This window comes from Phascolarctos cinereus, unplaced genomic scaffold, assembly GCF_003287225.1.
Source record: "Phascolarctos cinereus isolate Bilbo 61053 unplaced genomic scaffold, phaCin_HiC Scaffold_2;HRSCAF=192, whole genome shotgun sequence".
In the NCBI taxonomy this organism is placed as follows: domain Eukaryota; kingdom Metazoa; phylum Chordata; class Mammalia; order Diprotodontia; family Phascolarctidae; genus Phascolarctos; species Phascolarctos cinereus.
This window is the reverse complement of record NW_027555625.1, coordinates 384,786,019-384,813,388: the sequence shown is the minus strand read 5'-3', so window position 1 is coordinate 384,813,388 and position 27,370 is coordinate 384,786,019. Positions and strand designations below refer to the sequence as shown.

At 39.9% G+C, this 27,370-nt stretch overlaps 1 protein-coding gene across 1 annotated transcript in view; it reads left to right on the top strand.

The window, feature by feature from the left end:
• Positions 1–7,114, top strand: part of GLRA1 (glycine receptor alpha 1) — a 53,024-nt gene extending 45,910 nt beyond the window's left edge. Inside the window, exon 9 of the mRNA XM_078149198.1 lies at positions 6,731–7,114. Coding sequence (XP_078005324.1) covers positions 6,731–7,045 — 315 coding nt within the window. The 3' untranslated portion in view covers positions 7,046–7,114. The remainder of the gene's footprint in view (positions 1–6,730) is intronic.
• The last annotated feature ends 20,256 nt before the right edge of the window (positions 7,115–27,370 follow it).

Below are 27,370 nucleotides of genomic sequence, written 5' to 3'. Positions count from 1 at the left end.
TACCCCAGTAGCCAAGGTGGGGGAATGTCAGTGTAAAAAAGATCATCAAAAGCAGTGTGGCATTTCCCAAATACAATCTAGCCCAGGTCACTTTTCCCTACCTTAAGACTCCTACCATTTTTACATCAGCAACTAGTTCCTTTTTGTTGGTCAGAATCAGGTCTAAAATAGCAACTCACCTTGCTGTTTACTATACTTTTTGAAGGGTGAAAGTATCATTAAGGCAGAAAGAGAGAGTTTCAGATGATGCCCACGCAGATGGAGTTCACCATCACTGCCATGTATTATCTCCATGCCTGGCTTGTGAAATCCTGTTACCTGAATACCTCATCAATTTCTTCTTTCTGTGCATTATGTGACAGTGATGATATCCCTTCTCCCTTGGCTCTTCATCCAAATGCTATTTTCATCATTCTTCTCCACTTTGATTCCTGAATTTCTTTCCGTACATTCTTAACATGTTTCACAGTCCCGCCTTTATCTTGTAGTCCTGTAGAATGTAGGATCCAGAGACTTATCAAATTTTACCAAATTTCACCAAATTTTAGTGATTCCTCTTAGTCAAATGTGTTTCCTTGCATTCATATCTCTAGGTCACTTTTCTTGTTACTCATGTTTTGTGCATTTGTGTAGAGAATCTGAAGCTATGGATTTTTATGGCAACTAAGTGGCTCAATGAATAGAGACTAGGAAGGTTTTCTTTTCAATTTTTATTCATTCTTTATCTTCTTTATGCTCTCTCTTTATGCTCTGAGTTGGTAAACTCAGGGAGATCTGAATTCAAATCCAGTCTCAGACTCTAATTAGCTGTGTGACCCTGGACGTCATTTAACCTCTGCCTTCCTCACTTTTCTCAACTGTCAAATGAGGACAGCAATAGTACCTACCTCACTGAGTTGTAAGGATCAAATGAGACAATATTTACAAAAGTGCTTAGCATAGTGCCTGGCACATGTTGTCATTGTTCAATCCTCTCAACTGTGTCCAACTCTTCATGACCTCATTTGAGGTTTTCTTGGCAAAGATACTGGAATGGTTTTCCATTTCTTTCTCCAGCTCGTTTTACAGAGGAGGAAATTGAGGCAACCAGGGTTGAGTGACTTGCCCAGCTAGCAAATGTCTGAGGCCAGATTTGAAATCAGGTCTTCCTGACTCCAGGGCTGGTACATAACAAGTGCTTAACAAATACTTGTCCTTCCCTTCTCTTTCTATTTCTCCTTATTACTGCCTCCCTTGTCTTCTGGAAATTGAGTGTATTCTCTCTGTTCTACACTAAATGTAGCTGATTTGCATCTGTTGTTTCCTTTTGTTTCACCAGACCTATGACTTCATCAGTGTAGATCATTTCCAATGAGGAACTCCCTTTAATAGTACAGATCTGTTCAAACTGCGCAATTTAGTCTTAGACAGCTGCCTGTGAGATCAAAAGGTTAAGTGACTTAGCCAAGGACCCACAGCCAGTTTGTGAAAAAGATGGCACTTGAGCCTAGGTCTTCCTGATTCTAAGGCTAGCTTTCATGTTCAAGATACTCCTCATAATAGCTATGTTAGGACATATACGAAGGCAGTTTTCTCCTTCCTGCTTCCATTTTTTTTAAAGCCCTTTTGATGAAATTTGTAAGATTCCAGGCAAAGACATTTTTACCAGTCTTTGTTAAGTGGCCCTGGTCAAAGGCCCATAATTGCTACATTATGTGGTTCAAAAATCCAAAAACTTATTGTCAACCAAAATACTCACCATAGAGTCATAGATTTAGAGCTAAAACCATAGAGATCATCATATTCAACCCCCTTGTTTTACATGGGTGAGGAAGCTGAGCTTGAGAGAGGTTAAATAACCTGTTCAAGGCCCCACAGCTAGTTTCTGAGGATGAATCGAAATCCAGGCTTCTTGGACTCCAAGTACAGCACTTTAGCCTGTACATCACACTTTTCATTGAAGACCTTGACTTTCATTGGAAACAATGATTAAGATAATTTAGGATCTTAAATAGAAACCTTAAGTACTTCAGGGTATTTAAACCCTAATCATCAGGGTCATCAGATTTAGCCAGTCGTAGGAGATTCACCATCACATCCTAGATATGTGTCCCAGGAATACACTAGACCTCTTTATTGTTTAAAAAAAAAAAAACCTTGCTTAAATACGTCTAGAGTCAGTGTCCTCTTATCTTCATCCTTTCTTCTAATTTGGCATTTATTTTGACCTTTGCTCTAACCAGTCAAAAACCTGTCTACACCAAGACAGGTGATTTCAATATCAATAAAGAGTGACTTCCTGTCAGTAAGTATTTATTATGAAGCTCCTCAGTGCTTACCATATCTAGAACCTTCCAACCCCCTTCTAGACAAAAGTGTTTATTATATACATGAATGGCCTTTAACTCCTTCCTTTCTTTATCCTCAACCACATTTTACAAAGCAATTTTTGCCCTTTTCCTCTGGGTCCACTTTCACACTGAAGTCATCAACTAGCAATTTATGTGTTGGCTTAAATTTAAAGAATCTTGTCAAGTTCTTCATAGCAATTTCTCCATCCTCTAAAACAAATGTCAGTGTAAAAGCTGCAATTATATTCGTGATGGGGTTTTTTGCTTATACTCATCATGAGTATTTCAATGATGATTAAATGTCCCATGAAATTATGCTTCTTTTCACTTTGGACAATTCTGCCAATGTATTTATTTGCCTTTCTTAGGAGAACCTGTAAGTCATCCTGGCACTGACTTGTGCCTTCTCCATTTCTTCACGTTTCATTCATAGTAAGAACATTATGACGAATGAAGGTCAGTGCCCCTAGTATTATATCAACTCACTGCCTACTGAATCACAGTGCTTGGAACATATTAATTGCTTAATAAATGTTATCTCTATCCATCTACTTCCCACCACTGAGTATGGGTGTCCTCCAAGGCTTTATCCTAGATTTCTTCTCTCTTCACTGTCTCTCTTGGCAATTTCAACTACTCCCATGAGTTTCATTATAATTTTTATCCAGATGACTACAAATTGATATTTACCCATCCTGGTCCCATTGATATCTCAAATTCACTATGTCCAAAAGTAAATTCATCTTCTTCTCCTCTAAATCCATTCCTCTTTCAAACTTCTCTGTGTCTCTTGCAATACCATCTATCCAGTCACTCCAAGTTCCAAACCACAGTTAGGTCTTCTTTGACCCTATCCTTCACCACTCATTGCTCAGTCAATGACCTAGTCTTATTCATTTTACCTCCACATTATCTCTCCTTCCTCTTCTCCTTGTTCACACTGTCAAAACTCTAGATGAAGCCTTCATCACCCCTCATGCACATCTATAGGGAACTGTATCCATAATAATATCCTCACTGAAGCATAAGGCAATGCAAAGAAGACTTGAAGATTCTCCTCAGAGTCAAATAAAGAAATTGGCAGAGTTGTCTTCATTGTTTCCCCAAAGGCAATAAGAAACATAATTTCCTGGGCCTCCTAATTAGTCTCTCTATCTTCAGTCCCTCTTCCCTTCCAATAGTTCCTTCACACAACAGACAAAACAACCTTCCTAAGTAAGGCACAGTTCTAACCACGTCACTTGCCTAGATCAAAAGCTTAAATCGGCTCAAAGTTTTTAGAATAAAATGTAAGCTAGTATAAAATGTAAATACTAGTATTTAAAGGAGAAATTAACAAGTTGGAAGATGACATTAAAAAAAGCCAGAATTAGAAGGGCTGGCTCCACCAAGATGAAATGTAATAGCAATAAATATAAAATCTTGTGGTTAGATTAAAAAAATTCAATTTCTCAATTACAAGATGATAAAGACAACAGTTTGTGTGAAAAATATCTAGGACTTTTAATGGACTGCCATCCCAATACAATACAACATTGGGACTTGGTGGTCAAAAAAGTTGTTAGGTTCTTAGGCTGCCTTAAAAGAAGTAGGATATTCAGAATATTGCAGGATGGTGAAGTACTTTATGTCCATGCCATATGAAGATCAGTTAAAGGAATTGACTGGAGAAGAGAAGGCTTACAGAAGTATCATTCCGGTCTTCAAGTATCTGAAGGGTTATCGTGCAGAAAAGGGATTAGACTTGTCTTCCTGGTCCCCGAGGGCAGAACTATCGAAAAGTGGTTAGAAGTTACAGATTTAGACTCAATATAAGGAAAAATTTCCAAACAGTCAAGTAGACCTCTTCAGGAAGTAGTGGGCTATCCTTCACTCAGTCACTTCCTTTCTCTGGTTTCTCTCATCTCATCTGTCAAATGGGGATAGTAAGCCTTGTCCTGATCATCCCATACATTTGACATCTCTAAGAAGAGTCTGGTTAACTCTTTGCTGGCTATATTGTAAGAGAATTCTTGATTAGATACGGGTTGGATCATATCGCCTCTGAAATTCTTCAATTAAAAACTCCTCGATGTCATATTTAGAATGATAATCTGCCCAATACAAACAAGTCCTTCCCACAGCCAGCATCCCCCTCCCACAATAAGACAGCTCAGGAAACTTAGTCCTTCTTGTCATACAAAGAACCCAAACTAGGAATTCTTATACTAGTGCAAATACCACAAACACTAGTACCGGCAGTGGAGGTAGGAGGGGACAGACAATGTCTCAAACAAAAGTTGCTGCTGGGAATGCCCTCACAGAGCCAGAGGGGAAGAAACTCACCATCTGGTAGCTTCCTGTTTTAATTATTATTGCTAACTCAGTGCTAAACCCCATATTTTTCTATGCTGCTGAAGTGCAAATGTTGTCAGTACCCTCTAAATTTAGCACCCTGGGACAAAGCTCTGATCATTTCACCCTAGTTATGACCCTGGTCATATGCTGAGCCAGAGAAAGATATTTCAGTGACTAGTACAATAAGACATCCCTTGCCCTTGGTCACATAAAAGTGTTTCTAATGAAAATTTGACATCATTCTTGTAGTCCTTGGGCCTAACCACATAAACAACTACTGAACATTGCCAATACATGCCTACTATTACCCTGCCTCCAAAGTACACAGAAAGTGTGAGACCCCCTTGTAACAATGCAAGGGAACATGGACAACATATTCAAACCACTCTCTTCAGGCTCTACACAGTCCCTCAACACACACACACACACACACACACACACACACACACACACACACACAAAATGTCATGTTACCATCAGCATGGCTGAATGAGTGTTGTGTGGAAGTGCTTTGTGACATCAAACAAATCTATATTCTCTAATATTTAGCAAGAATTGGGTAGGACAGGATCCCATAGATTCAATAGATAGATAGACAGACAGACAGATAGATAGATAGATAGATAGATAGATAGATAGATAGATAGAAAGATAGATAGATAGATAGATAGACAGATATTATATTATGTGTATATTTACATGTATGTTATATATATACATGTATGCACATATACATATATAATCTGAGATTATACAACATATATCATGATACTGTAGAAAGATCATTTGTGAACAGTTAGAAGATTTGAGTTCTGATCATTACACAAAAAAAAATTCTTAAGTTTTAGGCTAACTGCTTAGATTTAAAAGATCAATCTGCTGGTGATCCAGTGTCGTTTCATATGAGTCACTCCTGTCTGGCCTCAGTTTTCTTTGTCAAATGAACACTGGCCTGATTCCTTCAGAGAGTCACTTTTAATATCAAATGGAGCCTTGGGTAACTCATTTCCCTGGGCCTCAGTTTCCTCACTGGAGATAATAACATTGCCCTACCCCCTTCACAATGTTGTTGCAGTGATCAAATTGGATGATGATGATGTGTGGATAAAACACTTTTCATACCATATATAAATTATTGCTACTGTTATATAACACACAATAATAACAGAACACACAAATGGAGTCTATGATCCTAAAGGGAACAATATGTGGGCCTGACTATAATTGTAATTAGAGATCAGAAGAAGGAGATATCATCATGAGAGTCAAGTTCATCAGGAACATCTCCTTGAAGAGGGTTACCCTAGAATCAGACCAAGAGAGATAGGTAAGATTTTCACAGGAAGAGAGAAGAGGGGAAGACATTCCACTTAGAGTAACACACAAGATGTTTGGAAGAACCAGCCTATCGGAAGCAAAAGATTCACATAGGTTATCATCAAGAGATAAACTCAAAGAGATAGGTTAGGACCAAAATGTGACAGTTCTTAAATCTAATTCGTCTGAAGGACCCAAGCATTGTTTGGGACTCATTTTTTTCCAATGAGGTCATCCTACTCTCAGAGAGAGAAATAGATCAGGAATGATGTCTGCATACAGGCAGAGTGGATAGTATGAAGTCATGGGCCATGATCTGGGGTGATGCTGGTCCCTTGAAAAATTGTGGTCACAAGGGAGATGGTGCAACAAAAGTCTATGCTACTCGGCTGGTGCCAAAGGAGGATTGGGGAGGGGCAGGGAAAGTGATGTGGTAACTGAAGGGTAGGCTATGGGGGGTGGAGGGGAGAGGGGAGGGAAGTGGGAGCCAGAGGCAAAACAGGGGATATGACCAAATTGTTCAAATCATAGGAAAATAAATTGAATTATCTTCCACGGACCATGCTATCCCCTGATTTGCATCTGTGCCAAATATCATCCGAGCCCCTCTGTAAGGCTGACCTCCTCCTAAGCTTTGGGATGGCCCAGTATCAGGGGAGTGGGAAAAGGGAGAAAAAGGGGCAGAACCAGGCCCTGGGGGAAAGCCTTACAGGGAGGGTGAGTTGCCACTGTCTTATTTTAAGTAGAGCCCTATGCTGAATCTGTTTCAGGAGGATGAAGCTGGGGAGGGGAGGTTCAATTTCTCTGCTTACGGGATGGGCCCAGCCTGTCTACAGGCCAAGGATGGCATCTCCGTCAAGGGAGCCCACCATAACAACACAGGCAACCCTCCACCCCCACCCTCCAAGTCCCCAGAGGAGATGCGCAAGCTTTTTATCCAAAGGGCCAAGAAGATTGACAAGATGTCCCGGATTGGCTTCCCCATGGCCTTCCTCATCTTCAACATTTTCTACTGGATCATCTACAAGATTGTCCGCAGGGAGGATGTCCACAATCAGTGAACGGAAGGGCTGTGGCAGCTCGGGTAGGGGCAGGGAGGGCATGGCACAAGGAGAAGAGACACAAAGGAAGCAGAGGGAGAGGAAGGGCTCTCCCAGGACATGTGCAATAGCAATGCAGAAATGCATGAATTTCCGAATGTGGCAATATCTATTTAAACACGGGGAGGGACGGTGGGGGGGTGGGGGTGGGGGGTGGGAAGGGTGGGGGGAGATCTTTCCTACATAGGGACTGGCAAGAATGAGTGCGGATGGAAGAGAAGTTTTACAAACTAGAGTCCAGGGGCTGCGGGCAGTTGGTAGTTTTCCAGTTGGGGAGGGGGCAAATTTGCCCCAGGAAAGCAGTGTTATATATAAGCTATATATTCATGCTTAATTATTATGCAAAAAGATCTTTTCAATTTTTAGCCTATTATCTGCTTAGATTTTAAAGTCACTAGAGTGACTGACAATTTTCCAAGTGTGGGAACAGCTGCAAATGACCTTAAGCTGATAGTCATATGTCCTTTCCCTCTCCTCATACCCATCCCAAGGTCATTCTTATTTCCAAATGGACTTGGGTAGACTAACCGTCGTGTCCCAAAGTCATTTATCTCTGCTTTGAAAGATTGCTTGGGGTGGGGAACAGGAAGTGTTAGCATGAAAAGAAGAAAATGGATGGAGAGGTCCAGGGTCATGGGAAAACTTGGGGATCAAGGTCACTTGTTCCTTGTGTCCTATAGCTAAAGATTGCAGCAGGCCCGTGTCTCTGAGCTTCATACTCACATAACCCAACACACCATTCGCCTCTTCCCCCATCTCCTCCCCAGGAAAACAAACACAAAAATGGTGGTCACAACTTTCTCCTTAGAAATGTGACCAATATGCAATTTTTTATGATTTAAAAAAATATATATTTTCCAAAAAATGCGGCTAGAATGAATGTAAAAGGATGCCATTTTTGTAAATGTCTATGTTTTCTTCAAGTATCTTTGGAATTGCAAGAAGGTGTATGCATGAGGTCTCTGGAAAGAAATAGGCTTATGACATAGGCATTCTATGAAGATTAGCTTTAAAGAGGAAAGGGCAGTGGGGAAATTGCCCCTGGCCTGGCAGAGAAAGGCCAGTCATTATTTTCTGACATTTCATAGATCAGTAATAATATGGAAATTGGGGGAAACAACCCAATTATATTTTTATAAGTCAGTTTGGGTTTGGGGTAGGGGTCTTCTGTTCGGTTCCATTTAGTTTGATGTTTTGTTTAGCTTTAACGTCTCAGAAAGTCAGACTTGAATTTCTCTCTAAAGAGGGAAAGAGTTCGGGGGCACTGCTGCCCAAAGACGGGTCACCCTCACAGGGATGTTATATGGTGGGAAGTGAGGGCTCGAAGGACGGAAGCCATCTGACCCCTGGCACTGCCAGACCTGAAACAGGTCTGTCAGAGAACGCAGGGCGCCAGTCTTTGCAGCCCTCTAGCCCTCAAGTAGCAGGGGCTCCAGCCTGGCTATAAGGACCTGGATGCTGGGGTTCCATGTTTTCCTTTGCACTTTAGTATCTTGGCTTCAAATGAGAGCAGCAGCTGGTTTGATGGATGGTTGACAATCAATCTCTATAGGACTTTGTTTCTTGGGGGTTCAAAAGGCAGAAATAATAGTCACTACCAATAAGAGCACAGGGGACTTAAAAACTGCTCAAAACAGGAGGACATCACAGGAAACTGGCTCATTCCTAAGACTGATCACCTTTCCTCTGGGGAATTTCTCCCATCAACTGCAACACAACTGATAGGTCTCCATGGACCATTAGAGGATTGAGTAAAGTGACTCAGAAAGTTAAGTAGAAAAATAGACTCGCAACAAGAATAGAAAAATCGACTATGCAGCAAAAAAAAAATTGTCTGAACATTCAAAAAGACTGAATATTTGCCTGCCTTTTAATTTAGGCTATGTAGACACAGATACTGAAACCTAAGAGAAATTCCACTCTAGCCACGGCTCAGGTGGGATGAGACCTTGAACTCCCTCTCTTAGAGCATAAACCAAACTAGGTGTGAGCCAGTGGGGCAGGGGACTTGGAGAGGAATCTGCAACAGCTCCCCTCAACCAAGACTTTCTCCACTTCCTTGCCTGCACGCTGGACCTTAAATCAGAAGCACGGGAGAAAAACTGTAATTGATGCTTCTAGTCCTGCAATGGGATTTCTGTCTTCTGAGCTGTTATTTGGGCCCCCTTCATCAGCACTACATTCATTTTACTTTAAAATGAGTAAGAGAGAAAAAGGAAAGAAAAGGAAAGGAGAAAGGGGGAAAAAAGGCCCTCCCTGTACCCTTTCACATCACAGCACCACATTCATTATGTCTGAGGTCTGCACTATAGAGGAATGGAAGCTGGAATCTCCCAGGGTAAAGGGAGAGTACCAGTTAATCTCTGACATTTCATCAGAATTCTTAGATTCCAAATAATACTTTCACCCCACCCCTAACCCCCTTTCCATCCTGGGCCTCTGGGAATCCAGAGACAGAAATAACAAGAATTTTGGGGACATTTGCCTGGACCCCAAAACATCGGCCAAAGCTACTGCTACTACCAGTCAACGCTTGTTGAATTATTGGGCCCAGCAGGAGAGGTATGAATTGGTTAGTTGTATCCACAGATACATTAATCACTTGAAACAGCTCCTCATTTTAAGGAAGCAAGAGGGGGAGGATTCTACTGCACTCTTTTCATGGACTATTCCACTGAAGTGGCTGCCGAGGGAAAATAAACCTGGATACTTGGGCTCTTCTGATGAAAACTGATCAGACTGGAAGTTTCATTTAATTTTTAACTCTGGCTCCTGCTTCTTTCATTTTCAAACCCTTTTGCTTGACTACCTGGGTAACCTTGGGAAAGTCACTTCCCCTCTTTCTGGATCTCAGTTTCTTTAAAACAAAAAAAAAAAAAAGAGGAGTACTGGATGAGGCGCTGAGAGCTCCAACATTTGAGAATTCTAGATTTTAAGTCATTTCCAGTTTTAATATTCAATGTTAATATTATTTATTCTTCTGGGTCCTGTCAGGAGGTTTTGTTCCTCTCTGTTATTTCAAAGGAAGCAATAGGGAGGAAAATGTAGATCTCAAAAGTTATTCCACAGCACCATGGGAAGCATTAGTCCAAGGCAAAGTGTCCGGGCTTAAGGGAGATGCAGTAACTGATGCATTCATCTCCTTGATGTAGTGACCTAACTGGATAAGTTGGCCCAAAAACTTTTTTTCCTAGGAAGCCTATTTGCCAAATCTCTACTTCACCTTATGTCATGTGAGCACCATGGTGTGTCTACGTGTGAAAAGTAGGTCGGGGTGAGGTAAATCAGGTCAAACCCATAGGTTTTTTTGTTGTTATTTTAAAACCAGTCCATATGTGTAGCTAGAGGTGTGCTAGTAATGTTTAACAACAAGCTCTTCAAGAGGGAAAAAGTGTATGCACAACACACTTTTAAGTTTAATCTACATCATTTTTTTCTCCATTCCTTTCTTAAGTCTAGACAATCAACAAACAAAATGTCAAGCCCTGATTTGTAATGTTTGCCAATTTCTAAGATATAAATGCTCATACTGAATATTTAACAATCAGCTGTTAAAAGCCAGTATGACCTAGCTCCAGAACACACTTCAGTGTATTAGCCACAGTCCTCGAAGTATTGATAAATCATTCCTTAGCAAAGTCGATTGTATGATTTCTTTGATATTCACAATTACAATAGATCCCAATGGGAAGGTCAGTCATGATCAGTGTTAATCATGAAGGTGAACAAAACTGGATTGGCTAGCTTTATTGAATATCAGGGGTATGTTCTTTGCTGACTTCCCTCAGGGTGTCAAGTATAGAAGATGCAGCAGAACAGAGTAAAAATAAGGAAAGGACCTATCTATGTATTTTGATCTTAACTCTACTTTTCAGCTGAATCTGTAGGGATGAGCAGGAATGCTTAATCACACTTGGGGGTTTGAGTGGACTTCAGGCTGAATATGAGTCAGCAGTGTGATGTGGCAGCCAAAAATGCTAATGGGATCGTGGGCCGCATTTATACAAGTGTGGTATCCAGAACCAGGGAAAGGAGAGTCTCACTCTTCTTCATTGGATAGACCCCATGTGGAGGTCTGCCCTCTCTGTATCCAGGCCTGGGTGCCACATTTTAGGGGGGGCACTGACTAGCCGGAATGTGTCCTGAGGAGGGTGAGCAGGACGGCAAGGGGACCAGAAACCAAACCTTACGGGTAACTGGAGATGTTTAATCCAGAGAAGAAAAGATTTAAGCGCTGATAACCATCTTCAAGTATTAGAAGTAAAGCCACGTGGAAGAGGAAATCGACTTGGTTGACTAGGTGACAGTTCAGAACTAGGACCGACGTGCAGAAGGGCAGATCATTCTGGTCATCAGTTTCTCATTCGTAAAATGACATTAGGCGAGGTGATCTTTACTATTCCTTCCACCGAAGAAAAACTTACTATAAAGTATAAGTTGCAGAGATGCAGATTTCAGGAGGAAAAAAGAGGTATACTGAAGATAGTTCCTTGACTTTGAAGTATGGCACTTTGCAAGCATCACTCACAGAGGGGATTTTTAGCATCAGTCAGCTATATGTTAAGGTGCAGGGCAGGCAGCTGCCAGAGCCTAGATGACTTCATCCTGACAGCAGTTCCTCCCGAGTGGAAAGTAGGTCCCTTCCTTAATTGCAATACAATAATACTGAAAGGAGACAGGGCGTTATTAAAATTGTGGTGTTAACATCCTTACTTGAGGATGCTGGCAAACACTCTTGAGGGACCTTTTTGAGCTACGTGGAAGGTGTTTTGAAGTCTGATTGTCTTTCTAATTTACTTATAGAGTTCCATTTCCTCCACCATAATCCAATCCTGTCCCAGTTTTGATGAGGAAGGATTATTTCCTATAATTTCCTCTCCCATTAGATTGACAGAGACAACAGCAACAGTACCAACCCACAAAAAAAAAGTCTTTGGAGAGGCGTGAATTGTATTTAAAGAAACATTGTTTTCTGAAAACAGTAGAGACAGGTAAGTATAGTAAAATGGAGAATGAGCCCCCTCCTCAGAGCTTGGTAACATGGGTTCTAGTTCAGGCTCTACCAACTCACTGTGTGACCTCGAGCAATCAACTTTCCCTCTCTGATCCTCTTGTCTCCTCATCTGTCAAATGAGAGGTTGGACTAGAAGGTCTAATGATCAATGATTCTCTATTCTAAGGTCTCTTCTACCTCTGACATTTTATGTCAGATATGAAGTGGTTCCCAACTTTTTTCAAATTCTCACACTTTTTAATTTAAAAAAAAAATTCCCCATGGAATTAGTTGTACTTTTGGAATCCAGTGATTGAGAAAACACATACTGACAAAAACTACTATAAATTTAAGAACACTTTTCAATGAATGTATGCTTTAATTACAATAGCATCTCTGTATACATACTTGAAAAATATTAATGCATGTAAGTGTGAGGCATTATTCAGTCTATAAAAGGTATGTTTGCTTAGTTGTAGGGTGCCATATGAATTTGCAATAATTCTGTCTCTCATCCCAGGGATTGGAAACCACTGTTATATGCTATAAAACCACTTCCAGATCTAAGAATGGTTAATGGTTCTAAGGATACTTAACTACCTAGCTGTGTGACCCTAGACAAATCTTTAACCCCCAACTGCCTCACAAAAAAAAGAAAAAGAGCTCCTAAGAATACTTAACTACACTTCAGTCCTTGTTTCCGGGCAAGTCTTTAGAAGCTCTGTAGAAAATGGGGATTACAACTATCTGAAGTCAACACTTTCCACTGTTCTCAGGACGAAGCAAATTATTTATGTTCTAGTACAGAAATATCACCAGAGAATATCCACATTCCCCACTCCATTTAAGCAGTAAAACATCTTGGGGGATGAAGAGGTAGATGGCATGGTATTCTACAAAGAAATATGGCATATCCTTAAGCCTACTTATTATACGCGTCCCAGGCTTTTGAACAGATTGTGGTAAAGACCTGGGTGGAAAACAGAGCAAAGTATTCTGGGGAAATCCCTTCTAACATATGGCCCCAAATGGCCCTAAGAGCTGTAATATCATTACCACTGCAAACATATTTACTTTACCCAAATTTGGCTCATCAAATTGGACAGACAGGCCCCATCACAAAAACACAAGATCACAGAATTTTGTAGTTGGAAGAGACCTCAGGAGTCATCCAGCCCAACCCATAAGTGAAAATGAAGGCCCACCGCAAGATAGTGGACAAGTAATTATCATCTAAGCTCTGCCTGAAGACCTCCAATGAGTAAGAATGAACCCCTTCTGGAGGCGGCTCATTTCACTTCTGGATAACTGTGTGAGAAAGACTTCCCTGGGCATCAAGTCTAAGTTAAGTCTCTTTGCAGACTGTCCTTAGTACTCCTGGTCTGACCTCTGGGGTCAAACAAAACAAATCTATTCCTTCTTCCCCATGACAGCCCTACACATATTCAAAGATAGCTATCCTATCCTCCCAACTCTTCTCTCCTCCAGGCTGAATATCCCCAATTCCTTCAACCAATCATCTCATTTTCCAAACATAACAAATTTCCCAAAAAGCAGCTGAGAAAAACTTTCAAGTGGTACCTTCTTTTTATTTACCACATACCACAGTATTTAAGTTGACCTTTTAAGATTACAAAAATCTTCCCCCAAACTGGCGCAATGTACTAGAGCCAAAACCTCCCTATTCCAACTTAAAGTATTTCTACTGAAGTCTGCTACCAATGAGCTTTTGGGACTAGGGTAAGACTCACCTTATGAGCAGTTGGTTCAACATAGGCTAAGGAAATCTCATAGCCTGTTAATTGCTACTTCAATGGGTTAATCTACCTGGCCAGTGCATCCTGAAAAATGGAGAGCAACTTTATATCACATCAACTTATACCCCTAGATATTCATCAGTTTTAATTCATAGCTAAAACAAATTGTGGAGATCTTACAAAAATTCTCTTAGCAGAGAGCAACTGAATATTTTAACAATATAATTCTGTTTCTTCACCAAAAGTAACCTTGCCTCTGTTCTCACAAACCAATTTAAGGAGTTTTAAATGAGAGTTCTTTCTGTTACCTTCTGGGGCTCTAAGGCCATCAGTCAAAAGAATGAACCTTTACACTTTCCAATAGGATGGCTGTGAGCAAAATTTCTTGTTCTGATGTATTGCTTTTTTAAACCATCAGCCTTAGTGTGTGGAAAAATTACATTTTCTGCAATGGGCTTATCCATACAATAGAGAATTTATGAAAATCCTGAAGATAGCAGAGCAGCTACAAAGGAATATCTTAGCTTCCCATAAATTTTAAAGAAAATAACATCCTCCTCTACCACTTCAAGGCAGGGATAAGCAAAATGACCTCTCACTAATCCCCAACCCCTAGTCTGAGGATTCTAGGATTCTATGGATCTTCAGTCACCCAACCAAGACAGTATGCCTTTGCCAAACCTTTATTTTCTTACTTTTACAGCTGGTACCATTTGATCCTGTTCAAACTTGATTCTAATTTCAACTCCGCCACTACTTCATCTTAGGTGAAGACCCTCCTCACCAAAGTCTATTTCTTTCTCCATAAGATGAGGTCTTCAAAGCTCTGGCATCTTACATTCTATCTTTAACATCCCTTCCAGTCTGACAACTGTTTACCCTGTGATCCTTCTGGCCTAATACTCTAGGTTCTAAGGTTCTCTCTGCCCATCTCTCATATTTTCTATTTTATGTCCTGAGACGCCTTCCAGCTCTAGCAGCCCCATTTTCTCTTTGTAAGTTTCTTCCAGCCTAAAGCACTGTGATTCTATGGTTTTAAGCTACAAAGAAAGGCATGATGAGATATAAGACTGCTAATATGTAGGCATCACTTGATGCCATTTTGACAGAAATGTGTGGTTATCTAAAGCATTAAAGTACTTGACCATTCTTGGGAACAGCAAGTTGAGTTCCAGAGTAAAAATTATTGCCCCAAAATTTGGGGAATCATTAAGACTTCTTCAGATGGTGTCCCGAGTCATTAGTTCTTCCCTTTTGCTATTCTCTCTCTCTCTCTCCTCTCTCTCCTGACCCCCCTCTCTTTCTTTCTCTGTTGGCATCGACCGTTTCATCAGTTTGAGCATCTCATTTTGTCAGGCAAACCTACGCCGGGAGATGCTGATTTATTTCCAGGGGGAATGGGAATGGGCCTTAGAGCTTCTCTCCCTTTCCCCTGCATTTTGAGATTTCATTGCTCTGGAAAATTTCCATCAGAACATTGGGTCGAGAAGTCAGAGCAGAAAGAATGGCAAGCCAAAAATATACCCTTCAGAGAACCCTCTGATGAAAATTATATTCTCCAGAAGGCCATTAGCCGGCTATAGAATAGCACTAGCTACCTAATCTGGGGATGAAAGACATTTGCAAGTTGCATACAGATTCTAAGCATAATGGCTTTTCCCTTTCCTGCTCTCTGAATCACTGCATCACCTTCTTGCCCTGGCTTTCTTTGGTTTCAATTGTTTTATAACACAAACTCAGGGTTCCATGAGAAACATGAAGTCTACAAAGGGGAGAAGAGGAAATAGTGTATTCAGGGCAATTAGGAAATGGTAAAAATGACCGCCAAACATTTAAAACTTATTCATACACAATTAGTTGTTAGGGTGGGAGGGGGAAGCCTAAATATTTTTCAGAAGTCCAAACTTTCATCATTCTTTCTTCCTTTAGTTAGCAAATACTCTTGGTCTCTTTGGCACTCTGAATTACAATTCTGTCAACAGCCCTCCTACTAAGGACAGGGCGTATCAGATCTATAAAACATGCCTCTTGGGTTCCATGTCCTATTCATGAAGCAAAAATGCAAGTCAGGAAGTTGTTCTGCTCAGGCTTTAGGGTTTATACCTGTGAAGTGGCTACAAGTAGTTTCCTCTGGAAATTGTGTGAACTCTTCCTCCTAGAGCTCTTTAAAGAACTGGTGAGATACTGATCACAGGCAACTTACTTAAGAGAATTCTACTGCTTCTCAATAACCACAGGGGTATGGAAATAAGTCTCTTCTGTAATCCAATGATTCTTCAGTGCACTGATCATACCAAGGGTCAAGAGAGATACTTCTTTTTACCTTTAATCTTTGTATTCTTAAGTGTGTTTCCCAATTAAGAGCAGAAAGTCAGTACAGATTTGTTTATAAACTCTCTCTCTCTCTCTCTCTTCTCTCTCTCTCTCTCTCTCTCTCTCTCTCTCTCTCTCTCTCTCACACACACACACACACACACACACACACATACACACACACACACACAATCATAGGGACTGAACCTGTGATTTCATTGACACAGGGAACTCCTGGTTGAGCGAATTCCTTCTACCAATGCAGGTCAGTATCTTCTCTTCAACTTAGAGTCTTAGAGAGTGCTTCCTATAGCACTAAGAAGCTAAATGATTTGTCCAGGGTCAAATAGAGAACATGTTTGTATATTATACAGCTTGGCTAAGAGTCAACGTGATATAGAAAAGAGACCCCTGGAAAAGTTGGGTTCTGGTACTAGTTCTGTTACTAATTTGCTAAGAGACCCTCAACAAGTCATTCCTTACCTCTTGACCTGTTTTCTCAACTATGAAAGGTTAAAATAGATGATTTCTTTGTTTCCTTCAAGAATGTCCTTTTTATGATTTTCCTCCTCTGTAATATGGGGATAATAATCTTTGCACCAGTTACCTCCCAACGATGTTACAGGGAAAGCATTTTGTAAACCTTAAAGCACTATAACAATTGAGAGCTATGATTATGATCTATGATGGCATATACACCTCTGGGGAAGGACAACAGGAACAGAGAACAACAACCAATTACCAAAACTAAAACGTGAGAATGAAACAAAACCTTAAACAGCTATGACTTCCAATCCCATATCCTCCTATTCTCTTGGTTCAGAAGATCCACTTTTATAACTGGCAAACCCTGCTCCTCCCTCCCTCAGCAGGGACACACTGATGTCCACACATGTTATTTTAGTAGGGTGCAAATTCATCAATTTTTTTAATAGCCCGATATAAGCAGGAGGCCTCTGTTGTTCCTTTCCCCTTACACTGGTTGCAAAATTAAATACATGGCAGATCAAATAGACAAGCATTTATTAGGCACCTAATGTGTGAAATTCGCTATGCTCTAGTTTCTGAAGACACAAAGATGAAACAAGACATGGCCCTTTTTAACAAATAACTATAATGCCAATCTTGATATGACAGATCTAAGAACAAGAGGAAATGAAGAGATAATATAGCCTAGGAATATAGCTGGAGAGTAAGAAGTCAGCAACAGCTTCATGGAGCTGTTAGTATCTAAACTTGGCCTTGAAGGAAAGGATTTCAACAGCCCTCCCCTAGCATATGGGAAGTAGGGGTGGGAGAGTTGAGGTGAGAGAGCGTGCACAAAAGTACGCAAGCAGGAAAGGGCACGATGAGATCATGAATTAGGCAATTGTTCATAGAGTAGGTAAAGGGAGCAATGTGAGAAAAGGCAGAGGCAGGTAGAAGGCAGATTGTGGTAGAGGGCTTTGAATGTGAAGGCTACGTACAAAGTTTGGACCTCATGGGCAATGGGAAACCACTAAAGGTATTTAAGGCAAGACAGGTGCATTAAGAAGATCAGTCTGGCAGGAAGCAAAGAGGGGATAGGAAGGTGAGAGATTGGAGCAAGGACTGACACCTTTTCCCTGTGCTGGAAAGAATAAGTTACCATTGTAATTTCTTCCAGGAATAACAGAATACAAGCCAAATAGTGAATAATTGGCTCTGGGTTCCCCCTGCTTTCTTTGCTCCTAAGACCCCATGAAATGACTCAAACCACCAGCCAACTGAGAATGTTATATAAAGCCAGCCTCAGAAAAGAACGTTCTCCAGGGAAAGAGAAGTAACTCCCTGCCCCACTCTGCAAGTCCCATTTGCTACCTCTCTTCTTGATACTAAAATTCCAGGCTTCCTAAATTGCCTTTCTACATATACTTCCCAACTGTTCTCACTAGAAGACATCAGAGAGCCCTTTTTTGAATTGAGATTTTGTAACAAGCCCAGGATTTAAAACCTTTGCAGCAACTCAGAAACCAATGAGTGACTCAAGATTCCCTTGACTCAGAGCCTTAGATCATGAAAGTTCTAGACACAGCTCTGCCATTAACTTCCCATGTGATCAAGAGCAAATTATTTCTCTGAAACTCAACTCCTCATCTATGAGGAGTTCACAGGAATCTTGGGTTAAGTGAAAAAAATTACATGAAAGTAAAATATATTTTATTGTAGTAGTCCAAGTAAATCTGTTCTTCAGCAGTTTAAAAGATTGGTCTACGATCCCATCTGTGAGGGCACTCCTTCCACCTACTCTTATGCTTTCAAAGATTAGATTCAAAATCAACAAAAAGTTGATTACCTGATGGCTAACCCTCTGGTGATGAGGCTCTACACGCTGAATATTGATGGTCCACTGATATCAGTCATGTGGTCCATCACTAAACTCACATTCAAAGCCTCTCCAGCTTGGCAGGACTTAACAGAACTTTGTATGCTGCCAGCATACCTTTCTAGAAGCCAGGGGTCACTCTCACATCGAGATTAAGCATCAGAGACCTTTGGTGTGGAATTGTAACTCATTAAAAAAAAAAGTATGGGCATTTGCCTAAATGTAATAGATGATCAACAGATCAATGCGACTGAGATTGCCTTAAGAGCTTTATCAGGGTACTTTCCTGAAACTCATTCCCAAAGCACCATAGATCCCCAGTTAACAGGGGTGAGTGTTCCACATCCAAGGCCAGACTTCTCATGCCCTTTTCTCAGGTCCAAAGACTGCCCTTAAAATTGTCGGGACAACTTCATTATAAAATCATGTTCTTTCCCCAAAACTTCTGAGAATATTATCTTTAGAAGCAGAAAAGATTCTGAGTAAAACTTCCTGGGCTATTTGCCATCTACAAGAATCACAAACTAGTAAGATAAATTAAGATGAAATTGGAAAAATCCTGACATGGAACTCTGAGTAGGAGAAACAATTATCTATCCAGAATAACTCAGTCTTTCATGACCAATGATTTTCTAGTCCTAGACTTGCCACTGTTTGTTTTGTTTTTTCTCTGCACTCTTCTTCCTCATTTGTGAGATTAGAGGATTCTAGGATCTATTCCAGGTCTAATATTCTGTGTTCCAAAGTCCCTCTCCCTCACATTTTAAGTCTATTTAGCAAATGTAAAAGCAAGCATCCAAGAATGTTTAAGATTCATACTTTGCTAGCATTCACGTAGCCTGACCCAAGTCAGAACCTGAACTAAACCCCAGTATTTGAGCATTTGGTGTGGGGGAGAAGTGGGTGGGGCGTAGGATAGGGAAGAGTGAGGTAAGAAAGCACAAAAATGGAATGAGTTTTGAAGAGCCGAGTAAAAATGGTCTTCTCTTGGAGTTCTCTCTGGAATCTGACAAAAGGAAAAGCAGACTGAATTGTGTGCTTCAGAGACAGAGAGGTAAGCTGGGGTCTCTTCCAGTGCCAAAAATCTCAAGAGCATATTTGCCTATTCAAGACACAGTCAATAGAACATACATAGGATAAACCTTGGCTGGGCTCGAAATGGTTCACCAAGCTGAGTCTGGTCTGTCTTCCAACCCTGGGAAAATAAAGGCAGCTTCACCTGTCCAAATATGAGCCAAGTCTCAGAAAAGCCCACATTCCGAAGTAGAGACTATCCAGATCCAGAATTTCTCCCTTACTTTTCTCATCCCTACATTTGCAATATCCAAAGTAGAACTCCTCAACAGCAGAGGGAGACATCTGTCATGGGGAGGAGGATGTACAAGATGGCACATACCCAGTCCCATCCCTCTGGTGAATTGGGAACTGGTGAGTCTCGAGTAAGTTCAGGAACTGTCATTCTTTGCCCTTTCCTACTGCTCCGAACCCTCTTCTGTTTAATAGCTATCCTGGATTTCCCAAAAGTCTTAACCAAGAGAGTAGCTTTTAGCAACCCTCCCCTTCCCCCTCCTTGGAATCTGTAGGCCAGGGTGGTAGGTTACAGAGACGCGAGTGGCTGCAACAATCATCTTAAGATCGATCAGCCAAAATCTGCATAGGTCTCAATTCATAGAAGAGGGACCCAGGAAACAACATATAGCTGAAGACAAACTTCACAGAACCCATAATGTTCCCACAACCCTGCCCCTTTTCTTAAGCGTTTTGAGCCTTGTATTAACTTTCTTCCACTAGTCAGGTACAAGTAATGATGGGCACTGGTGAGCATCGGTTGAGTTTTGCTCTAGGGCTCAGGTCTTAAGATTAAAGAAGCTGCTTTAAGTAATGTTCAGTGACCACTTATCAAACTGGCTCATTAACAGCTCTCCTTCAGACAGACGGCATTTCAAGGCAAAGGACAGAAATTTGGAAAGTAGAAATCTGGGATCGATAGGAGATGATAGCATGTACAAGAGGGAGAAACAATCAATGAGAATGAAAGGGGAAGGTGAAGATAAATTTGCCCTGAAGTTATTCATGAGATTGCTTTCCGGAAAAGTAAAAATGGTCTCTCTCAAAGGAAGAGGCTTGATATCAATATTTTAAGAAATCTGGGGAATGCTCTCCTTTACAGCCAAGGGACAGAAAAGGAAATGTCTTGCTTTCCTTGATAAGTGATGTTTCAGTAGCTAGTGATTTCATCAATTCAATTTCCTCTAAATTAGAAATATTTCTACCTCATTTCAAAGTGTAATAACATACCTAAGTGAAAACTGTATCCTCAAAAATGGCTATATTGGAAATCCAGTGCTTCCATAATTAATTGCTCAGTGTTTTGTAGCATTTTGATTCCTGTTGTTTATGTCAGAAATCCAAGTACTTACATGTTTTAAGAGCCCTATGCTCAATTTCATGCAGAAAAAGTTCAAACCATAAATTTATATAACATTCAGGTTCATCATAACAATAAAAATTTAGTGTGAGGACTAACCTTGATCCTAATACCAACCTCCTTCCTTTTCCTGTAATCAGTGACAGAAAACAGGTTTGCAACAAAAGCAAGCAGTCTTGAGAAAAGATAACAACTAAATCACTTCTAATTTGAACAAACTGAAAAATGCATTTATCAAAACCTAGTTGATAAACTCCAACCATCAGGGCTCCCAATCAATTGTGGGTGAAATAACTGGTATTCTATCTAGAGTTGAAGGTATTCTATCTAGGATGAAGATAGGAAAAGTTAAAGTTGGGTGATAACCATACTGGAGTCCTTTCAGTTAATGGCATATACTATATTGCTAGGCACCAATGATGTTTAATCAGTCACTATATCTGGTTCCTACTGCTTGGGTTAGGTTTCCCTTAGTATTGCCTAAATGTTTTCAACCCAGAATCATCTCAAATGCTGGCCATGAATAGGGGCTACCTTGGTTTAGAAGGGGAAGATATGCCCTTGGGATTGATCTGGACTCATTTAGACTTTAAAGTTAAATAAGTTCAAAAAACACAGTGTAGTATTTCCTACTCACTGATTCTTCTCCATAAGGGAATAATTTCCTCTAGTGAAATTCTATCTTCTTCCTAACCACTGCCAGAAGGAAGAAAAAAAATCATCATTCTGACTTGCCCAAAGGTTAACAGTAAAAGCAATGTCTATACTTTGTGAATGGAAAATAAAGCCCATAGACTTATATATTACCTCAGATCAAAATAATGAATTAAATGCCATGTAACAGACGTTCTTTTTTGTCACAGACCCCGTTGGCAGTCTAGTGAAGTTTCAAACACCTTCTCAAAATATTTAAAATGCATTAAATGGAATCTAGGATTACAAAGGAAAGCAATGTTTAAAGTTATAAAGAAAAAAAAATTTTAATACAAGTTCATGGATTCCATCCCCCATGTTATGAAACTTATCCACAGCCCATGTCCAAACCAGCAGTATGTGACCTACCCTGATGCAAGTTTGATTCCTAGCTCAAAAAAAAAAAACCAAAAAGACAGCAATACACAGGGAACGATGAGGCCAAAACATAGCTGTAACTCCAAAACAGTCCTGTTCACAGATCTCCGAAGAATCCAATCAGTGCAGGTATGCAATTATATTCAGTACATCAACACAACCCACCTATACCTTTCTTATTGTGTGCAATTCTTATCTATATGCTTCCAAAAATCCTCCATGGAGAATCTAATTAACCTAAGGGAAGGCCTCTTCAAAGGCTTTTAACCTTTCAGATACAAGTGTGACCCTAGACTTGTCTATCTGTTCTCACTCTTGACACCTGACCAGCCTATTTTTCCCCAGCATCACGTCTTTGATGTTCTTCCTCACTCCTTGCATATAAACATTCTTATACTTTAGTCTACTTACACACACAATTTTCTATTTTGAAATCACCTGAAATTCCAGTACCTCACGATAGCCTGGAGGCTTGTGACTGCAGAACACGTGCTCTATGAGGTCACTAAAAAGCTATCCCAGCAATAGACTGTCTCCTCCCCAGAGAACAATGTAAATAAGTACAGATAGGTTTCACATACAGCAGGTTGAACACATTTGAAATTCTTTGACCATGGCCAACCAAAAATTATAAAATCCACCTCCTCTTACAACTTGTTAATTTCTAATCTGGAGTTCTAAATCTGATCAGAGTTTAAAAGGAAAAACATCAGGCTTTGTCCTCAAAGAACACTGAAGCTATTTTGTAACTTTAAATGGCTACAAACTTGTACTGGATGAAAATGTTTAATCTGCTCCAATTAGGATTGGAGGAGTCATTGGCTAGTTTCATAGAGAAGCAATAACCCAACCATGGCACACTACAAAACAATCCAAACTTATAATCTTGGAGATTGCTCCTTTTATACTGGAAGTTACTTAACCATATGGGGGCCAGGTAGTTTGCAGTGGGCCTGAAGGAAGACCAAAACTAAAATACAGCCTCAGATACTTACTGGATGTGTGAACCTGAGCAAGTCACTTAACCTCTGTCTGCCTGGTTTTTTTTTAGCTATGAAATGGAGACAACAGCACCTACCTCCCAAGGAGTGTTGTGAGAATCACACGAGATATTTGTGAAGTGCTTAGTACAGCCCTGGCACATAGTAGGTGCTTAATACATGCTTGTTTCCCTTCTTCCTTTCTTGAAGGGTGGGGATTAGGTTAAAAAGGATCCAGGGTAACTGTCTAGCCCTTGAAGTCGAAATTTTAGAAAAAGGCAACTACCATATTAACGTGGCTGCGCTCCTCTCGAAAACTAGTGTTCATTAACCAAATATATATGAACCATTTTCAAAAAGAAATTTCCTCAGATCCATCTTTCACACCTTTTTAAGAAAACCACCTTAACCTAGTTAATACGTGTTAATACTTAAAGATTTGGTATAATCACCAGTGCAGGTCATCATTAGGTAAAGGTTTGGGTTTTTTTTTTGGGGGGGTGGAGAAAGATTCAGGCAATGACTTGCAAAATACTGCAAAACATACAAGGAAAAAACTTGCAGGTTTCATTTATCCAGAACATTATTCGCTTCTAAGGGCAGAGAAGCCAAAAACAAGTCACTGTCAAAGAAAAATAACACACCAACACAAAGGGAGCCTCAAAGAAAGCTGTCTGGACAGAAAAACCTGTGCAGACTTACCCTTCAGCTCCCCTTCCACATTCTTTCCCCGCAGAAAATGTGATAATCCCTGTCTTTTATATGGGAATTTATTTGTACATATGTATAGAATTGGCATGGCCTTAATATCACAGTTAAGGACCTGTTTGGCAGCACATCAAGCAACTGCTTCCTTAATGCAACATTTTTACTTCAAACTAAACCCTTAACTTGTATGATTCCACCTCGTTTTTTTTGCATGAACTCATGACAAAAAGTATTGGTAGATATTTTTTGGCTTGAAAAAAATCTATTTCTGCAATTTTAAAATGGAATGTAAGATTTCTGTGGTACATGTATATAAAAATATATTTATTGAACCAGCTGTACACACCCATCCATGCTGATTCCAACAAACAGAAAAAAAAGAAAAAAAAAATAAAAATTTTCTGACATTTTCTCTGAGTGGACTGGTTCAACTTACAATTATTTACCAATCACTGATGACTGGGGCCAGGGGGCTGGGAAGGATACACTGATGCAGAACTAGATGAGTTAAGAAATAGATAGTACCTGAGATGTACAAGATTGGGGGCTGGGGAAAAGGGAGGTTTACTGGGGTAGTGTGGAAGTCCAACATCCTATCCAATTCTCAAAATCTATGTTTCCTAAATAGGAAAGACAGGTCAAGATCAACCAAGTCTAAGAAGTGCAGGTACCCTTTGTAGCCAAGTAAACATTACACTCCTGGGCTCCAAATAATCAAAAAAGAAAGAGAACTAGAAAATTCTCTAAGAATTAGGCTTTAGGGAACACCCTATACTTCATTTTATATTCTTATTGTAAGTGTTACGAGCCCTAACCTTGCCCCTCCTCCCACATACACATATAAGGAAATTCTCATTCTTACATGTCCTTACATAGCATCACAAACTCAGAGTTGTTTAATTTCCTGCCTTTTTTTCTGCCAGCCATCTTTACTTCCTCTCTTTCTCAGAGAAATAATCCCAGAGGCAGAGAAGATGAGAAAAAAGGGGCCTAACTACAACTCACTTAACCAGCACTGAGCATAATGCCCGTTTTAGTCAGCACTTGATGCTTATTGACTAATTCCATCAAGTGAAGCTGTCAACTAGACCATCCCCCAAATTACAATTTTCCCAAAGTTAACTTGTTATGGCCAAGATCCTCAGACTCAAATTCAGGCCTAGATGCTAATCCCAGTGTTAGCCACTAAAATTTCCTCTGAGTTACATTCATTTCCACTCTAGGCCCATAATTACCCCATGGGTCTAAAAAAAAAAAAAGACTCGACTAACTAAATCAGGGGTAGGGAACCTATGGCGTCAAGGCCACACATGGCCCTCTAGGTCCTCAAGTGTGGCCCTTTGACTGAATCCAAACTTGACAGAACAAATTCCCTCAATAAAAGGATTTATTCTGTAAAATTTGAATCCAAGTCAAAAGGCTGCACCCAAGGACCTAGAAGGCCACATGAGCAGGTTCCCCCCCCACCCCATCTAAATGTTTAAAGTTCTTTTCCACTGACATTTTCCCCAAGGTCCCCATCAGCTTTGCTATGCTTTTTGCCATACCCTTTCTGCATTTTGTTTCATTATTCCCCATTCGTGCTCCTGCTTAAACACATTAACACCACTCTTTTTTCTTCCGGTAGCTGTATTACTCTCTAATGCCACACTGGAACACAAACTACAAATTCTACCAAGACGTTCAAAAAAAGCTCATATGGCTAGAATGTGAGTTTTTCAGCCATGGCAACTCACACAAATATTCCTATCAAGGCACAGAGATTGGAATACCCACTAACAAATACGATCATTGGTTCCTGAATATTTCCTATAATAATTTTACATTAAAATGTTAAAAAAAAAATTTTCAGAAAAAAACATTCAAACATTTAATTTTCTTGGTTTTGTTTTTAAGGGCCTTGCCTTTAACAGAAAACAAGCCCTCCCCCCAACCTGTACCCTATAATCTAACACTCCTGTTTTTCTTTTAGATTCACACAGCTCTGTATTGAGTGGGTTGTTCTATCTACTGGAGCTCTGAATTCAAATCCTCACTTATTTTTACTGCAAAAATTTCACCTACCCAAGTTGAACTGTTCATTATTTCACATCATTCTATCACAGGGTTTTGCAAAATATTATGAATACTACAGAAATATGGGTTCCATGTCAATTATATCATGATGCTTAAGTCCTTAGAGCTCAATCACGCCTGTTTCAGAAAACTGATTTGAGGGACTACAATGGTTTTTTTCCCCATCCCTGAAGATTGCATTTTAACCTATTCTGATTATCCTTTATAAGTAATTGCTGTCATTGGGTCGTTTCAGATGCATCTTAATTTTCCATGACCCCATTTGGGTTTTCTTGGCAAAGATACTGGAGTATCCTGGATACTGGAATGCCATTTCCTTCTCCAGCTCATTTTAGAGATAAAGAACTGAAGCAAACTGGGTTAAGTGACTTGTCCCGGGTCACACAGCTAGTAAATATCTGAGGCCAGATTTGCAGTAACGAAGATGAGGCTTCCTGATTCCAAGCCCAGTGCTCCATCCACTGTGCCACCTGGGTGAGGTATGAAGTTACTGATACCTATTTCCCTATTAAATACAGTCTCAAGTATTCCAAAACTTTTAGTAAGGTAAGGGAAATAAATATGATGCCAGTTTCATATATTTAAGATCATAAAATGAAGGAGCTAGAAAGGATGTTACTCTTGTAGTTAAAACTCTCCAGAGATGTGACTTGCCTAATATCACAGTTAACTAGCACAAAGAAATAAGGCCCCACATTCGTATGGAATATTGAGCTATTAAAAATGGTCACTGATAGTCTAGTTCAGAAAAACCAAAAGTTCTAACGTACAGGAACAAAACACCACATACAAAAATTGAGAAACAATGGTTACGACGTACAAAAAGGAAGCAAACGTCAGAAAACTACTCTTGTCCATATGTTTAAAATGTCATGCAACAAAATACTTTTGTTTCCTATTTAGCAAGAGTGCTAGATGTTTATTTGTACTTCAAGCTCCAGATTCAACTCCATTTTGTGGCAAATATTTATGTAGCCCCTTCTTCCAACCCACTCAATCCACAAGGGCCTAAGAAAATTAATAAATAAAACCTCATCTGGGACATGCTGACATACATATCTGGAGTAGGTCACATTTCTCCATCCTTCAAATTCTTATTAAAAAAATTAAGCTGACCAAAACAAAATCTTTTATTAAAATTTCATCACTTATTTAACCTATGCTAGGAACCCTCTGCTTCAACAGAAGGCTGTCAAGTCAGAATCTTTCATTAATCTCCTCAAACATAAGCAAGGCTGTAAGGCCCAGTTAGAAAGGGTGTGTACAATGTGGCAGAACAGGCAGAAAGCTGCACTCATTAATAGTTCCTTCTGTTTCAGATTTTTGCATTGTGGCTACATCACTTTAATTAAAAATATACAGAAAACATAAGATGCCCATAATTAGAATTAAAAAAACAAACAAACCATGTTTCCAAAACAAAAAGTTTTTTTTAAATTTCCCACATCCCTGTGCCCCTTTACTAGCCAAGGAAATTAAATTCACAGAGAATCCACAAACTCACCTCTAAACAAACTGTGTAAGTCTCACACATTATACAAAAGCTAGTTTTGGTTTTTCAAGTGTACTTGCAAAAAGACTTATACTCTTCAAGCATAAACTGTCAATACCAATAT